This window comes from Manis javanica, chromosome 13 (genome assembly GCF_040802235.1).
Source record: "Manis javanica isolate MJ-LG chromosome 13, MJ_LKY, whole genome shotgun sequence".
Classification (NCBI taxonomy): domain Eukaryota; kingdom Metazoa; phylum Chordata; class Mammalia; order Pholidota; family Manidae; genus Manis; species Manis javanica.
Genome location: NC_133168.1, coordinates 93,038,574 through 93,056,401, shown reverse-complemented (window position 1 = coordinate 93,056,401; position 17,828 = coordinate 93,038,574). Strand labels below are relative to the sequence as shown.

The 17,828-nt window shown below is 62.5% G+C and overlaps 2 protein-coding genes across 10 annotated transcripts in view; one reads left to right on the top strand and one right to left on the bottom strand.

Moving 5' to 3' along the window:
- Positions 1-9,706, top strand: part of CRTC1 (CREB regulated transcription coactivator 1) — a 66,493-nt gene extending 56,787 nt beyond the window's left edge. For 6 of the 9 annotated variants that reach the window (XM_037003784.2, XM_037003781.2, XM_037003783.2 and 3 more), the window contains 3 exons: positions 2,521-2,607; positions 3,202-3,382; positions 4,594-9,706. In XM_037003784.2, coding sequence (XP_036859679.1) covers positions 2,521-2,607; positions 3,202-3,382; positions 4,594-4,805 — 480 coding nt within the window. In that variant the 3' untranslated portion in view covers positions 4,806-9,706. The remainder of the gene's footprint in view (positions 1-2,520; positions 2,608-3,201; positions 3,383-4,593) is intronic. The other 3 variants (XM_037003786.2, XM_073220305.1, XM_037003782.2) reach the window with 1 other exon arrangement.
- Positions 9,707-10,126: 420 nt separating this feature from the next.
- Positions 10,127-17,232, bottom strand: COMP (cartilage oligomeric matrix protein). The gene is made up of 19 exons (XM_037003823.2): positions 17,059-17,232; positions 16,727-16,812; positions 16,344-16,395; positions 15,812-15,981; positions 14,984-15,121; positions 14,653-14,727; positions 14,410-14,568; positions 14,214-14,318; positions 14,018-14,125; positions 13,683-13,842; positions 13,255-13,373; positions 13,032-13,084; positions 12,753-12,934; positions 12,392-12,570; positions 12,239-12,287; positions 11,745-11,941; positions 10,978-11,150; positions 10,411-10,550; positions 10,127-10,328 (listed from the first exon to the last, which is right to left on the bottom strand). Exons 1-19 carry the CDS (start codon positions 17,135-17,137, stop codon positions 10,282-10,284), a joined length of 2,271 nt encoding a protein of 756 aa, XP_036859718.1. The 5' UTR covers positions 17,138-17,232; the 3' UTR covers positions 10,127-10,281.
- Positions 17,233-17,828: the final 596 nt, after the last annotated feature.

Genomic DNA, 17,828 nt, shown 5'->3' with positions numbered 1-17,828 from the left:
GATCTCAGGAGATAGTCAGGACTTGACCACATCCGTCGCACTTGGGACCCCCCACACCAGGCACTATTAGAGCCCAGTCTCCGACACACACGCATGCACATGCTCAGCCGAGTTCCTCAGAATTCTGCTTAGCCTGGCTCAGCCCGTGGCCGCATTCCATCCAGAACATCCCATCAGAGGAGATGAAAGCCGGACCTGAAACTTCTCACTCTGAATTCCTCCCCAGGACCCTGACACTCTGTCCCTGAAATATCACTAAGCTGAGAAACTCCTAAGAGCCACCGTAGTGCTCGAGGTCCTGAAGGCTCCTTCTCAGCCAAGGGGATGATAGGACTTTCCTTCCCAGCCAGGGCAGGGAGAGGAGCCCTCCCACCAGACAGGGTCAAGCAGGCATGATGTCCCGGGGTATGTGCTCCGCTCTCCTTGTCTCCCCACATCTCAGATTTGCACCCTCTGAGTGGGGATTGGTAGGCATCTTGCTCAGGGCAGATCATGGCTGTCTGATAAAGGAGGGGCCCCCAGGCCACTTCTCCCCACCCTGGCAGCCTGGGGTCCTCCTGGGACCATCAGTGTGCAGCCTCATGCTCTGTAGGCACGTGGAGGAGGCAGCGGTAAGCTAGGGATGGGCCTTGGTCAGCCTGGGGTCTGCACGGTCTCAGTCCATCCATGCGGCTCTGAGCCCTCGCGGCCCCTGAAATGTGCCCAGTCTTCTTATGTAGCGTTGTGGGATGTGGTGGGGTACAGGGAGTTGGTCCAAGTGGAGAAGCCCTTTTTGCACGAGAGGCAGGACAGGAATCCAAGGGTCAGGCAGATTTCCTCAGGAGAAATTTGCCTGAACCAAAGTGGACCTGTCTGGACCAGGCAGGAAGCGTGTTGCTGTCTCGTCAAGCCTATGTCCATGTGTTGGTCTGTCCGCCCATCCTTCGTGTGCTGGCAAGGGAGGCAGGCGGCTGAAGCAGCTGTGGGTGCTTCAAAGGGTCAGGGGGCTTGCTCCAGGACAGACCATGGCGGCTGACACCAGACCTGGCTTCCCGCTGTAGCTGGGCCCCTGAGGAGCACCCGGCCGCACTGTGGGCCTGGCAGTGTCTCCCTCGGAGGCACAGGTAGCCCTGCAGGCCTCAGGGAGCTGGGACAGAGCCCTGTGTGCTGCCTCCCACCTTCCATTCGGAGCAGACCTCTCCGGCAGGTGCTCAGTGCAGCCTCACGAGAGCAGTCTGTCTGGGATCCCTGTGTAGCCTGAACCTCGCCGCAGCATCGTAGCCCCCTCTTCTGAACCTGAATCCGGCCATGATCACAGCAGAGGTGGCATTTTCACTGCACTGACTGTCATCCTTTCTGCTTTCAGCTCATTGATTGCCCAGAGCAGACTGTGGGCCGTGGCCAACCCCTCCCTGGGATGGAGGTCTAAGACTCAAGTTTTGGCAGTTGTCAGAGCATGTGGGGAACTTTCTAGGACAGGGAGCTCAAAGTGGGGAGGCCCAAGGCCTTTGGTCTGTGGACACTAGTAGCTGGTTGCATGCCGGACATGTGTGTTAGGCAGTCCATCCGGGAATGGCCGCGGTATAGGGACTTTTGGGAGCCACCCTCTCCTGCCAAGAAAGACAGACTCAGGATCCAGGCTGGGAATGTGTTTCCCAAGACCTGGCATCTCAGGTGTGGCCCGGCCACGCACTGGCTGTCCTTGTCTTCCCTTCCACGTCATGCTGGGATCTCTCCGGCCATCCCCCTGGGGGCCTCCTGGGAACGTGCAGGGGCTCTAAGCTCCTCTTCCTGGCACCTCCACTGCACATGAGGGTCTCCAGCCTCTGCTTCTCTCCAGGGATAGCCCTGTTCCTGGCTGGCCTTAACAGTGGGAATGGGGCTGCCTACTCACCCATGGGCCCCAGGGCCTTCTAGGCAGGCAGCTGCGGGCAGGTGGGTGGGCAGGGGCCTCTGTGTTTCTGTCCTGTACTCACTTGGCCCAAATCTGGGTCTGTGTGTCTCTCCTGCCCCAATGTGTGTGGCCTGCCACCCACATTGGTCCTGAGTCTCCCCAGGGGCCTGATAAGAGGTGCCAAACAATGTCCCACCCTGAATGCCCAGGGTGCCTCCCGCTTTAGCCCTGGTTACATGCTTTCCTCTGGGGTCCATCAGGTGGGGCTCTGCTATCTGTGGCTCCCCTTCCATCTGATGAAATGGGGTCACCCACATCTGAGCTCGAGGAGATGGGGGTTGGTGTTGGAGGGGATGGGGTGCAGAGACCCCCACCCCAGGAGCAGGTGGTGGAAAGCAGCCATCCTGGGCAGCAGCCATCTGCCCAGGCTCCAAGTGGTCTGGGCTCCCCTCCATCCTGGTGGGTGTGGGCTCTCCCGGGAGCCCTGAGATACACATTGTCTTCCTCCTTCAGCCTGGGCATCTCCAGAGAGGGCCCCAGGGCCTCCCTGTGGGCATGAGTGGCCTGTGGGAGGTCCCTCCTGTAGTCTCCGCGTCCCTCCCCATCTCGGGGACCGTGACGACAGCAGGCCTCTTTTCTGTCTACAGCACTCCTCCACCCTGGGCGGCGTGTTTGGGGACGCGTACTATGAGCAGCAGATGGCAGCCAGGCAGGCCAATGCTCTGTCCCACCAGGTGAGCGGGCGCCCGGGCCACAGCCCACTGCAGATGCTCGCCCGGAGCCCGCCCGCCACTCGGGTGTGAGCTTTGCTTCTAGGCCCCCTCCTGTCTGCAGGCGTTGGCGTAGACGGCTTGGCTTTGCCTCCCCCAGCGCCTGCACCTGGCTGGCAGAATGAGGCCCCCAGCAGAGGCAGGGGAAGGTGGGCAGTGAACACCAGCAGGAATCGGCAGTGGCTGTCACAGCAATATTTTGGCATGGGCCATGCATGTGGTTTTGACGGGGGGTTGAGCTGGCTTTGTGTGGAAGTTGAAGTCAGGGGCAGGCAGGCATGGGAGGGATGGGCCACAGCCTGGACTGGTCACTCACTACCCACCATCCACCCACCCATCCATCCATCCATCCACCCACCCATCCATCCAGCAAGACGCCAGGGCCATGTGCCCGCAGGCAGGAGGGTTTGGGGAGGTGAGGTCCCAAGGCAGAGGGACTGCTGAGCAGCATGGGCGCTGGGCGCCTGCAGAAGAGGTGGTCCCAGTGGTGCCAGAGTGGAACGGCCAATGGCAGCCAGGGGCTCAGTGGGCTACCTTCACGCTGTGCTTCCCTCCCAGCTGGAGCAGTTCAGCATGCTGGAGGGCGCCATCAGCTCCAGCAGCCTGTACAGCCCGGGCTCGACGCTCAGCTACTCTCAGGCGGCCATGATGGGCCTCGCGGGCAGCCCCGGGAGCCTGCCGGACACACAGCAGCTTGGCTACGCCAGCCACGGCAGCATCCCCAACATCATCCTCACAGGTGAGGCCCTGTGTACGGCATCCGGGGAGCTCTGCCATGGTGCCCCCCGGGGACCTGGCAGTTTCAGGGGGGATGGTGCCCCCACTCTGCAGGGTGAGTTCTCACAGCACTGAGGTGTCCCTGCCTTTGGCATGGGCCCAGGGAGGCCAGACACCACCTCCAGCCTTGACTCATGGCTCGGCTGTGGGACGCACACTGGACCCTGGACCAGGCGTCCAGCACTTTGTGAACGGGACAGAGGGGGCCACTCAGCAGCCCACACCTGCCACCCAGGCCCCTGACCCCTGTTAGCTGAGTGTGCTGGAGAGGCAGTGGACCCTGCCTGGTGGGGCTCATCACACGCAGCCCTAGAAGTAGCAGCTCATTGACAAGTGTCCTCATCGTGCCAAGGGTGTGCACGGCATATGTGAGGAAGTGTCTGCCCCACCTAATATTGACCCAGACCCAGTGTCTGTTCGTGTCTCCCCCACCCTGCCCCCATCCAGTGGGTTCTGGATTTTAGCCAAGAAAGAAGCAGTTTACTCATAAAACAGGGCTGTTGTGGGATTGAAGGTGACACCCCCAGGCGCTCCCCACTGACATCTCCAGGGTGGAGGGGTCCGTGCCCAGAGTGCCTGAGGCCTGGGCTCCAAGTGCAGACCCAGGGCTTTCTGCCCCCACAGGCCTGGGCAGTGCTCTGCTGCAGATGAGAGATTGGGTCCTTGTGAGTGCCCCAACAGCACAGAAAAAGGGGGAATTTCATACCCATTCCCCAGATCGAAAGACTGAGGCCCAAGGTCCCCCTGCAAACAGAAGTGGGAGCCCAGGTTTGAGCTGGGTCTCTGTGGGGTAATCCAGGGTTCCCTCCAACTCACAGCGGGGGCCTCCCAGTGCGCTTGCGCACACATGCTCCAGCTTGCTTCTCAGTGACGTGTGTGGAGGCCGCCTGGCAGAGCAGGAGATGCCCCTGCTCCCGCCAGGTCACACTGACATCGGTGCTGCAGCCCTCAGCTTGGGTTCCCAGCCTCAGCACCACTGGCATCTGGGGCTGGGGCTTTCTCTGGGGTGGGGCCATCCTGTGCACAGTGGGTGCTGAGCAGCACCCCTGGTTTCTACCCACCTGGAGCCAGTAGCACCCTCAACTAAAAATGCCATGCAGGTACAGGGTGTGGGGTCAGGGAACCAGGGCTGAGCTGAGACTTCTACCCATCCTGTCCCCCACTTCCCCCCAGTGACAGGAGAGTCCCCTCCCAGCCTCTCTAAAGAACTGACCAGCACACTGGCTGGGGTCGGAGATGTCAGCTTCGACTCGGACAACCAGTTCCCCCTGGATGAACTCAAGATTGACCCCCTGACCCTGGATGGACTGCACATGCTTAACGACCCTGACATGGTCCTGGCCGACCCGGCCACTGAGGACACCTTCCGGATGGACCGTCTGTGAGTGGCACGCCAGGTACACCGCCGCCCAGCCACCGGCTCCACTACTCAACCGGTCAGTGGTTCCAACGGCATCTCCCTGAGCCCTGGGACGGCCACACTGCGTCCATCGCCGACGGCCGAGCTTGTGATTCTGAGCTTGCAATGCCGCCAAGCGCCCCTGCCCACCCACCCCTGGCTGTCCACCTCCTGAGGGAGGCCACGCATGGCCCCCCGAGGACTCCCACTGCGCACGCGCTCTTGCCCTCTCGCCCTGGGCTGCCAGCTGTCCAGTTGGATGCGAAGCCCGTCAGGCAGAGCCGCTGGTCCGGGGTGGGGGGAGGTGGAGCGCCATGTGGCAGTGGTGGGCTGAGGGGCACTGTCCGACTGTTGTCCAGCTCTCACTGCCTTCCTCCCTCCCAGGCCCCCTCCCTGCCATCCCCAGCCCATGGGTAGGTAGAGAGCCAGCCCCACCTGCCGAGGGGAAAAGGTGCCAGAGAGAGGGGCGGACACAAAGCAAAATAAACACTATTTTGACTGCTGTCTTTTATATTTCTGAGCACACATATAGTGCTAGAGCCCGCCCCTCCGGGGTGGGATGCAAAGGTGTGAACTGAGCATGCCAAGCAGCTGAATCTTCCTGGGGCCCACACCCCGGCCTCACCACCCCAGCCCTGTCCCCTGGGACCATCTTTGCCCTGAACCCCCCGGCCGGGGCTCAGAGACGCATGCCGAGGCAGGGGTGCCTTTGGGGGGTCTCACAACTCGTTTTCATCTTCTCTGTACTGTGGTCACCATTATTTAAAGAATGGGGTGGGGAGGGAGTGGCTAGGGCATTTTTATTGTGTTTTTTTGTTTGTTTCTTTGGTTCGTATTTACATTTTGGTCATAGACAATGTGTAGCTGACTCCTTCAAGCCAACACTTGCCTGAGAGCATGTTTTTATTCCAGAAATCCTACATTACCTATTTTTTAAGCTAACTGGAAGCAGTCTGCCTGCCTGCCCAGGTCTGGGCTGCGTCTCAGCTCTTTTATTTAGGCCCCTAGTTATCTCAAAATGGCACGGGCCTTGCAGAGACTCTGGCAGAAGCTCAGGCGGCTCTGCCCCAGCTGAGTAAGACTCCAGGATAGGAGCCGCGGCTTCTCTTAAGGGCCTCTTGAAGACCTGGCTCTGCGCAGCCATCCCGAAGGTGCGGGGGCATCCCAGACCCTCAGGCTGTCCTCTGGCCGCCACCCTGAGACCCAACCAAGATTTGTCCCCTTGGGGCATGTCTTTGCTGTCTCCACCGGGTAGGCCTGGCTTTGTAGGCAAAGGGCAGTGGGGGCTTTAGCTGTGGCTTTCCAGGTGCTTCTGAAGTGCCTCCAGAGGCCGAGGTGACTGTCCGGGCTTGTCCTGCAGGCTAGGGGCCACCTGGGGGCTTCGTCTCGCGTTGGCTACTTTGGAATGGAACCTTTATTTCAAACCGCGTCTCCACCTCCCGCTCGCTCCTCTGCCTGCCAGCAGGCACCCCCTGCTTGGTGCATTTCTCTGGTGTCTCAGCCACCACCTCCACCAGGGTCTTGGGAGCCTCTGCTTCATCTGTGGGAGCCAGATACGATCCTAGCGAGTCTCTTCATCTTGTCCCCTGGCCAGGCTGTTAGCAGGTGGCCAAGTGACGGGACAGCCACAGGTGTGAGAAGCGCCCCTGTTCAGTCACTTGGCCCCCCTGCCATCGCCTGGGCTGGAGGGTACAGTGCCATCCATCCAGGCTCAGGGCCATCCTCTTACTGTGGTGGGGGCTGGGGGCAGAGAGTGGGACTTTTTTTTTTCAAAGAAAAACTATGTGTACATAGAAGAGTTTGATTACCATTATACCTGTATGTAGAACTTTTAAAAAAATGGCCTTAATAAAATTATAAGCAACCTTCCTGGATGCAATTTTCAAACAAGGCGTTGAGCACCCCATGAGGGAGTCTGCCCAGCGCCAGGTTCTGGGTGCAGATGGGCAGGAGGCAGTGGCATCAGGCTCCAAGGCCCGTTGCCAGTGTCCCTTGGCTAGGAGCACAGGTGACATTGTATTAGCACGATGGCCTTGACCCAGGAGGGGCACAGGTGCCGAGCTTTCCTGGGGAGCAGGGCCCAGCCAGGAGCCAGCAGCCAGGGGTTCCAGGGTCCCCGAAGGGTTCACACCCCTGCTTAGGTCTGCAAAGGCCTCCTGGGGTGCGACAGATTTTATTTATTTCTTGCATATCACTTCTCTACTAAATATTCTTAAATTGCCAAGATTTTCTGAAACAAGACAGCCTAAGGGAATCAGTCTTTTGACTTGGTCACATGAAAATGCTGTGCGTTTAGGCGAGCTGCTCCGTGAGGAATGGGCCGGGGCCCCCAGGCCGTGTATATAGACCCACAGCCTGCAGCCTCGGTCCTCGCCTGCTTGGAGCGGGCCTGGGCACTCAGCCCACGTGGGACCAGAGGCCAGGCTGTCCCCGAGTGCTCCCGGCTTCAGCTGAGCCCACTCAACTGCGTAAACCTGACCTTTGGGAGCACGAGCTGACTCAGCGTGGCCCCCGCCGGCCTCAGTTTACCTCAGAGGCCCCAGGGTGGTGAGTTTCTTACCCCTCGAGGTTCGTGGAGCCCGGGGTCTGCCCCTCTCCGTGTCTGCCTGAGAAGAGGGTTTAGGCCCCTGCTTCCCTGTCCCCTCTCCCCCCACCGCCTGTCACAGCGGCCAGGGTTGGTGTGGAAGGGAAGGGATCCCACAGGGGTCATGGCCCCTATCATAAGGACCCTACGTTGACCTTCCTCCCCACTGTCCCCACATGCCCTGCTTCCTCTCATCGTTTTTCTGGGTAGGAAGGATGGATACCAGGGCCCTGGGGAGGGGATCCCTGAGCCCCTCAGTGGAAAGCTCGCGGACAGGCTGATCCTTCAACAAATTTCGGGCAGCATCCAAAGCCCAGCCAGGCCCCTGTTGGCTTGCGCCCCGGTAGAAATGGCCCTGGTCGGGTTGGCCCCGCTCCCACCCCCTCTGCAGCCCACAGGGCTCCCTCAAGCATGTGTTTGTGGGCCTTTCCCTGGTGAGGCCTCCATGCAGACCTCCTGCCCCCCCTGGGGGCCTCCGGGCCGCTGGCCTGCCCAGGGGGTGTGCTCTGGGGGCAGGGCCTGCCTTTGTAGTTAGTCTCCGTTTGCTGTTGTCTACGTGGTGTTTGGGGCTTGGAAGGAGGGTTCTGACATAATCTGTATTTGGCTTGATTTCTTTGGGCCCCCAGCTCCCAGGAGGACGCTCAGCTGGGCAAGCCCTGTTGTGAGGCCCATGTGTCACAGGGCATGGGCAAGGGCAGCCATCTGCCTCTCGAGTGCTATGAGACCCCCCGGTGGAGGGTGAGAGGCCCCGTGTTGGTCTATCCATCCATCCTGCCAGGGGCAGATGTCCAGTTTGGGGCTGCAGCCTGGTCAGGCAGGTGTAAGGCCCATGGGGGTGGGGCTCAGGCAGCAGGGGTTGCCCCTGCATCCAGCATCCTGGGCATGGCACACCTGTGAGCCGTCATCTGCAGAGGGACTGCCTGGGAGCTGAGGGCACCTGGGAACATTCCCCCCTTCCTAGACCTACATCTCCACCAACCCTGACATGTCTCATAACCAAACATCCTTCCAAACTCCCACCCACAATTAGATTGTGAGTTTTCTGCATTTCCAAAGAAGGCGTTCCCACCCCCGGTACAGGCCTGGAGTATCGGGGAGCCCTCCACCCCACCTCTGGCCCTGACAAAGCGGCATCACCCTCACTGGGTCCTAACGGAGCCAAAGTCAGACACCGTGGGGCCTCAGTGAGGGGATGGGGCAGGGCGACCCGAACGTCAAGGGTACCCAGCGACCCTGGTCCTGTTCTGTCACCCCTGCAGGTGGTGCCCTGGGTGAGGGAGCTGTGGTCACTGGAGCCCTCCCCAGGAGACCTGCCTGGGCAGGCTGAGCAGCCCAGAGTCCTTGTCTGCCCCTGCCCCCCGGGGAACACTGAGCCCCCTTCCTGGGGGTCTCTCAGGGTGTGGCTAGGGGTCCCTGGAATGTTCCTCCATCAGGCCCTGCCCAGGCTCCCCTCGGCCTCCAGGGGGTCTGGCTAGGTGGGGTCAGGGACTTCTCCGAACCCTGGGTGTGGCTCAGGCAACTGACCCCAGACACAGCTCCCCAACAACCCACAGCAGGGAAGTGGGGCGACGTGCATCCCCAGGCCTGGTCGCTGGGATACTCCTGAGGGCATGGAGGATGGGAATAAGACCCTTGGGCCTGGGCCTCAGTTTCCCTCTTGTCCCTGGATCAGACCTGCGGGTGTCAGGGCCCCAGGCTCCTCCCGGGATGGGCTGGGGGTGGGGGCTGGGTGGCAGGGAGATGCCAGCCCCAGTTTCCTCTGCCTCCCATGCTCCCCACAAGCCCCAGAGCCCTTTTCTGAGGAGGCAGGGCCGCGTGGCCACATGGGGGTAAAGGTCTTGCAGAGACCTGGCGTTTGGGGGCAGCTGACGCCCAGCCCATCCTAGCTGGTCACTTCTGGCCTCCTGCCCACGGGGACCAGGGGCCAAAGCTCTCCACCAGGCCATGGGAAGGAGGGTTTTGTGAGCCAAGGTCCAGGGGCCTCGGCCGTGCCCTGCCTCTTGTAGGAGACTGCCCCTGCTCCAGGGGCTGGGCGCCACCACTTACATATGCAAAGCCGCCAGCCTGAGCCCTGCCCCGCCTGTGTCCCTTTGCCCCCAGGCTGGCTCTGCCCACCCCCCCAGCATGTACACTCTGCTGTGGATGTCCCGTGCGCCGTGGGTGTGGGCGCCCACGGCGGGTGGGGGCGGGCGGCTCAGGGTGCACTAGGCCAGCCCCTGCCCATCCTCTCTGGTGTGGACCCTTGTGTCTTTGTATCTTTGCATCCTTTGTAATGAAATGTAATAAAAATCCAGTGTTTTTGCCTCGGCCTCCTCCCCTTTTTTCTGCCTCCCCCGCAACACCTTATCCCCAGATGAAATGTGGGCGCGGCTGGTGCACCAGGCAGGAGCCACACACACACTCATAGACAGGGACACCCCTGCCCCCAGCCAGCTACTCAAGCCTGGTGCCTGGAACGGAGGTACCCGCTCCTCAAGATCCTGGGGTACGCACTCCAAGGTGGGGACGGGGAGGTCCAGGCCTGAGACCATGGGTGTGTGGCATGCGGCGGCAGCAGGCCTGGGGCCTCGCAAATCAGGATATTCCTGGTCAGTCTGCTGAGCCCCAGACCGAAGGGGGGTCAGCCATAGGTCCCCACTCTCCAACGCCTGGGTTTGGAGTTCCTGGCCCAGCCCTCCCTCAGATGCCCAACCCTGCCTTCTCCCTGCAGCAGAGGCCACAGGTGGCTGCCCCACGGCACACACACTTTATTTTGTCCTCTCTGAGACCCTTTGCCTTCCCCTCCACACAACGGTCGCTCCTCAGGGCTGGGAGCTGAGTTCCCAGCCTGCCACAGTGAAGGCAGCTGTCTTCCAGGGGCCCGTCCCTACGCCTGTCCCTAGGCCTGCAGCAGCCGCTGGGTCTCGTAGTCCTCGGGGATGGTGTCTGCAAAGAGAGGGTGGGCCGGTGAGGCGGGGTGAGGTTGGGTGAGGCAGACTCCCCACTCCCTGGCAGGAGGGTCCCTCACCGTTGCAACGGTATCGCAGATTGGCCCAGATGATGTTCTCCTGGGAAAAGCAGAAGACCCCCAGGCGGCCACCCCGCATGGTCGTGTCCAAGACCACGTTGCTGTCAGCCACCAGCTCGGAGCCCTCATAGAACCGCACTCTGCAGGGAGGAGGGGACAATATGGCAGTGCGCTCCCCTCTCAGAGCTGTAGCACCCTGCCCAGGAAACAGGTCCCCTCCTCTCTGAGAAGGGGGACCACGTGTCCCCTGTGCCTGGGCCACACTCTGTGCAGCTGGGGCTCTTAGGTGAGGGGATGGACATCCAGGGTCCTGCACAGAATCAACAGGTGTTAACAGAGCACCTGGGCTTCTTGGCAGCACAGAGTGGGGATTGAGAAATGGGGCTGGGTGAGGTCCCACCCTCCAACTGAGGACCCTCTGTGTGCTGGCTCTTAGGAGGGCATCAGTTCATTCTAACTGCCCGTTTTAGAGAGAAGTGGACTGAGGTCCCCTGAGCCACCCCTCTTCCCTCAGGGAAGCAGGATACAAGGGACGCCTGGGCCATTGGCAGGGGGCAGGGTCCCTACCTGATGTAGCCCACTTGGGGCCGGTGCTGCAGGAACCAGCGGTAAGATGTCTTGTCCTTCCAGCCCACATTTCGGGGGTCCTTCCACAGCAGCCGCACCTGTGATGCTGTGTCCCCTGTGTGCCACAGAGCATTCCGCAGCTGCTCCCCAGGGCCTGTGGAAGACTTCACCACCTGCCATGCCCCAGGGACAGGGGAAAGGGGTCAGACACCATGCCGGTCACTGGAGCCCCCATGGACCCTGCCCAGTAGTGACAGGTGGGGAGCTGCAGGCAGCACAGGAGTGGTGGGGGGCCCCAGGGAGCCCAGGTGGCAGACCAATAAGGAAGCCACCTTGGGCGGGCAAGTGGAGTTTGCAGATGGATTGTTGGGGGCAGTAGTGGTCTGGGAGCTCACGGACAGGTTAGGGGCTGAGAGGACTTGGGGTGGGGTTCTGCAGGAGAATTTAGTGATCCATATAGAAAGTTTTGGGTGTTCATGGCATAAACTGGAGTCCGGTGAAATTGGGGGATTTCTTAGGGGGCTTCAGTGGCATGGTACGGTCTAGGGGTTCTGCAGGAGGATTTGGAACCCCCAAAAGATTTAGATCTCCGTGAGAGTTTCAGGGCTCAAAGGAAGATTGCGGGCACTGCGGGAGGGTTTGAGGACCTGGGGAAGTCCGGGGGAAGAATGCAAGTGGTCAGAAGAATGGTGCTGGCGACTAGAAGACTTGGGGGGTTGTCTGTGGAAGGGTTTGGGGGAGCCAGAGGTCCACTAGGCCCCAGACACCTTAAGCTGAATGCCAGGTTCAGCCACTGCGCGGAAGGGGTTCGCCTGCCAGTACGTTTGCTCCATCTGCTTCCACATGACCACGTAGAAGCTGGAGCTGTCCTGGTAGCCAAAGATGAAGCCCGCGTAGTCGTCGTCGGTGACTGTGTTCACGTGGAACGTGCCTTCGAAGTCCACGCCATTGAAGGCTGTGTAACCTGGGAAGCGGAGGGGGCAGTGAGGAAGCAGTGGGGCTCCAGGACGTTAACCCCTACCCCAACCAGGGCCCCGGCCCGCCCCAGGCCCCACCCCTCGAGGGTCCAAACTGTCCCCTGGGCCCAGATCCTTGTCCATGGACCCGCTCCCATCCCCACCCTCTGAGTCCACACACGGCCAAGCCTACTGCGACCTGCTCCCAGTCCAGAACCTCTCAAACCCAACCTGGCACCGCCTTCCCTGATTGCAGGCCCGCCCCGGCCCCGCCCCGCCCCGCCTTGCCCCTTCCCCTGTCTCACCCACGGCCAGGCCAGGGTCGCTGTTCATTGTCTGCACGATCTCCATCCCCTGACGGGGTCAAAGAAAAAAGGGTCTCAGGCCGGCCGTGGGGGCCCCCGGCTCCCGGTCTCCAGGTTAGACCCTGCTGCGAGGGTCCTGGGCCCCGCCCCCACCTGGTTGAGCACCACCCAGTTGGGGTCTATCTGCGCGTCGCCCTCGGGGTCCAGCACGACTGTCTGGAAGGCCCGGAAGTCAGTGAGGGTGACTTCGGCGTTCTCCGGACACACATCGATCTTGTCCACCACCTGGTCGGCGTCGAAGTCGCCCTGGCACACGTCGCCGACGCCGTCCCCTAAGAGATTGGAGACCCCGCCCGGGCGGTGGCGTTAGCGCCAGGCTACGCCCCAGGCCTATCCACGCCCCCATGAGGCCCCGCCCCCACGTGCCCCTGCTCCCTCCACGCCCACCCTAAACCCTGTCCCTGTGGCGGCGACACTGGCCCGGCCCCACACAAGGCCCTGCCCCCTGCCTTACGATCCTTGTCTTCCTGGCCTGGGTTGGGCACCAAGCGGCAGTTGTCCCGTCTGTCGGGGACTCCATCGTTGTCGTCGTCCTCGTCGCAGGCGTCACCCTGGCCATCGTGGTCCGAGTCCTGCTGGGCGCTGTTGGGCACGGTGGGGCAGTTGTCCCTCGAGTCCTGGTGCCCATCCCCATCCCTGGATGGGCGAGCGGGACAGTGACGATGAGCTCTCCAGAGGGTGGCGTCAGGGCTGCCCACTCGAGTCCCCGCCCGCACCCCAGATGCCTCCTTACTGGTCTTGGTCGCTGTCACAAGCATCTCCCACGAAGTCGTGGTCCACATCCCCCTGGGGGGTGGGGCAGGGAGGACGCAGGGATCCAGGATCAGGGCAGTGGAATTCAGAAGCCTTCCACTTACCCCAGTTCGAGCCAAGGTCCTCCGGACGCCGAGGAGCGCCCCCCAAGCCGGCCGGGGCTCTCCGGGGAGTCGGACCTGCCGGGGCCGGCCTGCGCTCACCTGGTCCGGGTTGCTCTTCTGGGGGCAGTTGTCGCAGGCATCCCCTACACCATCGCCATCACTGTCCTTCTGGTCTGAATTGGGCACCCGGGGGCAGTTGTCCACCGTGTTGCGGATCCCTGTGGGAAACAGGGGGACAGATCAGGATCCCCAGATGGGGGCTGGGCCTGGCTGACCTCAGGAGGGTAGGTGCAGACCTGGGGCTGGCCCACCGCCATACAGAGTTCAACCCTTCCCTTCGGCTCCCAAAAGCTACTAAGTTAAACCAAGTACTCGTGCTGGCGCCCGAGCGTTGTAGAGGCTTCATGAACGGACGTCCACATTCTTTTCGCCCTAGGCGAGCTCACTTCCTGGGCTTTCCAAACCCGCCGAGCCCCGCCCCCGGCCAAGCTCTGCCCCTCGCCCCTGCCCCCTGCCTCAGTGCTCACGATCTCCGTCGATGTCGTCGTCGCAGGCGTCGCCTTTGCCGTCCCGATCTGTGTCCTTTTGGTCGTCGTTCTTCTGGGACCGGCAGTTGTCGCAAGCATCGCCCCATTTGTCGCTGTCCGCATTGCGCTGGTCTGGGTTCCGCACCAGGGGACAGTTGTCCTGGTGGGGGACAGGTCAGGTTAAGGGGGAAGAGTCAGGCCTGGAGGGGTTAAGGTCACTCCGCAGACCAGCCTACCTCTGAGGCCCCCTCATACCTCCAGGACCCGCGAGTCCAGCCTCTGAGGCCATACCCCTCTCCCAAGCCACGCCCTACCCAGCCTCGCCCAGGACCCACCGCCTCGTTGGGGACGCCGTCCCCATCTGCATCCAGATCACAGGCGTCTCCGATGCCATCGCGATCCACATCCTCCTGCCCTGAGTTGGGCACCGTCACGCAGTTGTCCTAGGGGTGGGCACAGTGGGCATGAGGGGCATGGCCATGGAGCCCCGTCCACCACCGCACAGGCCACGCCCTCCGGGCCCCTGCCCACCTTGCGGCACTGGCGCTCAGAGCAACGCAGCTTCTCGTCCGGGAAGCCGTCCAAGTCTGTGTCTCGGCCGCAGAGGAGCCCGTTGCCTGCCCAGCCGACGGCGCACTGCGGAGGAGTTAGTGAGTGGGTGCCTCGGCCTGATTGCTTCCCTGCCCGCATCCCCATCCCACGCCCCTCCTGGTCCGCCCGCGCTCACCACGCAGGATCGTGAGCCGTCGCGTTCCAGGATGCAGTCAGCCTTCTCATGGCACGGGCTGGGCGTGCCGTCGGGGCAGAAGCGCTGCGCGCGGGGACGGCAGCCAGATGCCTGGTCGCCAACGAAGCCGGGCTGGCACGGGCCGCACTGGAAGGAGCCCTGCGCCCAGGGCCGCGAGCGGTCAGTCTGGCCCTCCTGCTGCTGCGCACCCCCTAACCCTCCACCTTTCTTCCTGGGCCTTACCAGAGTGTTGATGCACACGGAGTTCGGGACGCAATTATGCTGTCCTGTCTCACACTCGTTAATATCTGTGCAGACCTGGGTGGCAAGGAGGGCAGAAGTCACCGCCCCAACAGACATTCTCAGATCTCCCACCCAATTACGTCTCCTCCGCATCCTACCGCTCTCCGACCATTCTGGACGCGGACACTTCCTCTCTCCATCCACCAGACCCCGGAACCCACCTCACCCAGCTGGAGCATGGCAGGAAAAAGCCACAAGGCTGGAGCACGAGTTTACTGAACAAAACGCTCCTCCCATTCTCTCCTAACACAGACCCCTCCAAGGCCCTCACCTGCTTGTTGGCCTTGGCGAAGGCCAGCCCCACGCCCTCGTGGGTGGGGCCGCTGTACCCTGGCGGACAAGCCTCGCAGCGGAAGCCAGGGCTGATGTTGATGCAGCGGACGCGAGGGAAGCAGGGATGGGCGTTGCACTAGGGGAGGAAATGCCATGGAGAATCAGAGGACGCAGGAGCCGGGCCCCTCGAGAGCGGTGCCTCGGGATTTCCTGCGCTTGAACTTAAAACGATTCCAGGGCCATCATCCAACACTTTGGAGGGGGAGTGCCATGTGGGGCGAGGCCATCGATTGTCCCAGGGGTCAGACTTGACTTTGCCTGGATGGGGACAGGGACGCGACCAGGCAGGGGGAGGCGCGACTGGACTGGCTGTTCCTGGACCCGGTGGGCTGGGCGCTCATGGGCGGGCTAAGGAATTGTGAAAGCGGGAGTCCCCAGCGGACGGGGGAAGTGGGCGTCGGGATGTGCGTGCCCGACGGTGGGGAAGTAGTCGGGACGGGCACGGTGGTGGTGGCAGGGTAACTGGGGCTGGCAAGCTCTGGAGGTGAGGAGGGTCGTTGGGGCGAACCACTTTCGGCGGTAGGAGGGTCGCTGGAGTGAGCGTCACTGGCTAAGGAGGGGGTCGGCGAGACAGGCGTCACAGTTGGTGAGGGAGGTGGTCCGGGTGGGTTCCCCCAGCAATGGGGAGGTCTTCTGGGCGTGAGCCTTCAGAGGTGAAGGGGTCCTCCGGGCGAGCACCCCTGGCCGAGGAGGATGTCGTTGGGGAGGTGGGGAGTAATGGGGGCCTGCTTTGAGGGATCATCGGGGCGGTGGGGGGCGGGCGCACCTCGTTGATGTCCGCGCAGTGCGAGCCGTTGCCGGTGAAGCCCGCGGGGCAGGGTCCGCAGCGCGCACCGCTCGCAGTCTGAGTGCAGGCCACGCCTGGGAAGCAGAAGCCCGGCGCGCAGTGGGCCAGGGGCCGCACGCTCAAGCCTGGGGTACGGGCGGGCTGCATCCCTGAAGGGGAAGGGGGGAGACGGGATCGATCAGGGCCAAGCCCGGGGCCTGGGGGCGGCCCCAGGGGCGTGGCAATATCCGGGCCCCGCCCCGGACTGCGTGCTCCGCCTGCTAAGGTCTCTCCAGCGTTACAGGTCTCAGCGCGCCTACCTACGGCGTCTCCCCACCTTCCTGCACCTCGCACGGCCTCTTGCCTCTTTTAGTGCGACTCCCCGTCCCTGATCGTCCCTTTCCACCCCTCCTCCTCCAATCTCCACTTCTCCTAGCCTCCCTCTCTTCCCTTCCCGATCCCCTTAGCTCTGTGCCTCTGCCTTTGGCCCCCCATCTCTTCTCCATCTCGTGGCCGCCCCGGCTGCGCTCACCGCACGCGTCACACTCCATCACCGTGTTCTTCAGGAACGTGATCTCCTTGACCTGAGGTGCAGGGCGGGTGGGGTGTGGTCAGAGGGGCCCCCTCCTCCTCTTCCCTCCGATCCCCTTTTCCTCCTCCCTCTCCTTCCAGACCCACCCACTCCTCCCGGCTCTCCGCCGATCCCTACCCCCAGGCGCGCTACCTTCCTAGAACCTCTCCTTCTCTGGGACACGCTTCCCCGTCACGGACCCCTACCCTCTCCCTGGGACCCCCTTCCCTCTTCCTTTTGTACACCCTCCTCCCCGGATCCCGGTCCCCAAGACCCCCTCCCCCCCACCGGAGCCCCCTCCTCCAGCCCTCTTCCCCTCCCCCCACCCCCGTCCGGGCGCACACCTGCTGCCGCAGGAGCTCCCGCACATCCTGCAGCGCCGCATTGGTCTCCTGCAGCTCTCGAAGCATCTGTGGGCCCAGGTCTCCACCTGCGCCGACAGGGGGCGTTCGTGGGACGTCGGGGCTCGGGGACCCCAGTCACCGCTCCCCACATCGTCGCCGCCGCACGGCACCGGTGCGCGCACACCATTCCCTGAGCCTCCGCCCGGCTGCCTTCTTTCTCATGCCCCAAGCAGCAGTCTCCGAGCCCCAAGAAGCCGCGACCCGAGGCCTCCCCAGGGTCCCCTGGTCCATTTTGGGGTTGGGGACACGGCGTTGGGGAGGGCGCGGCTTACCCAGCGGGGTCTGACCCTGGCCGGACGCGCCCAGGGCGGCCAGGATGAGCAGGAGAACGCAGGCGGCGGCGGGAACCATGGCGGTGGCGGGGAGCTGAACCGCAACTCGAACTCTGCCGCGCACGAGGCCCTCTGGGCCTATTTATCCCGGCAGCGCGGCCGCCCCGGGGACGGCCCACCTCGGCCCTGCCCAGCGTCCAGCCGCAAGGTAAACAGATGGCGCTGGCCTCTGCGTTCAAGGCCCCGCCCGGCGTGGCTGAACCCAGACATGGCGGGGAAACTGAGTCACAAGGGACCTGTGACAGGGTTGGTGGCGTGGGGAGTGAGGTGGGACCACCCTCCAGACCTCTCATTTACGTATTTATTGCGTGCCTGCTGTATGCCAAGGCTAGGGCATAGCTAGGAACCAGGCGATCCCCACAGTGGTTCCCCTCAGCCCACACCCCGGGGAAAGAGTCAGGAGTGGCCAAAGGTCGGGGCCCACCTCCTCATGTGTTTCAAAATGATGCAAATAACGTCTCTCCGTGTGTCAGTTTCCTCCCTTGTGCAAGGGACATAGTTAAGTACTATTGTTAATGATTATTATTATTACAGGAAATTGAGGACAGGGACACTCAATCTGCCCTGGCCTCGGGGCTCCCCGCTCCTGGGTCACCACCCCACCCTTTTCTGTGGTTCCCTGGCTAGTGGGTGGCAGTATGAGGGGCAGCCTGGTCGCCCGGGGGCTGTGTGTGCGTCTGTCCTCCGCAAGGGAATAAGCAGGTCATAAT

Excerpts from the sequence above, each read along its gene's own strand:
- COMP (XM_037003823.2), bottom strand. The coding sequence starts at position 17,137 with ATGGTTCCCGCCGCCGCCTGCGTTCTCCTGCTCATCCTGGCCGCCCTG. Across the intron at positions 15,122-15,811 it reads ACTGCGCGGACATCAACGAG|TGCAACGCCCATCCCTGCTT; the intron begins GTGCGCCCGCCC and ends TTCCTCCCCTAG. Across the intron at positions 11,942-12,238 it reads CGACCCTGGCCTGGCCGTGG|GTTACACAGCCTTCAATGGC; the intron begins GTGAGACAGGGG and ends TCCGCTTCCCAG.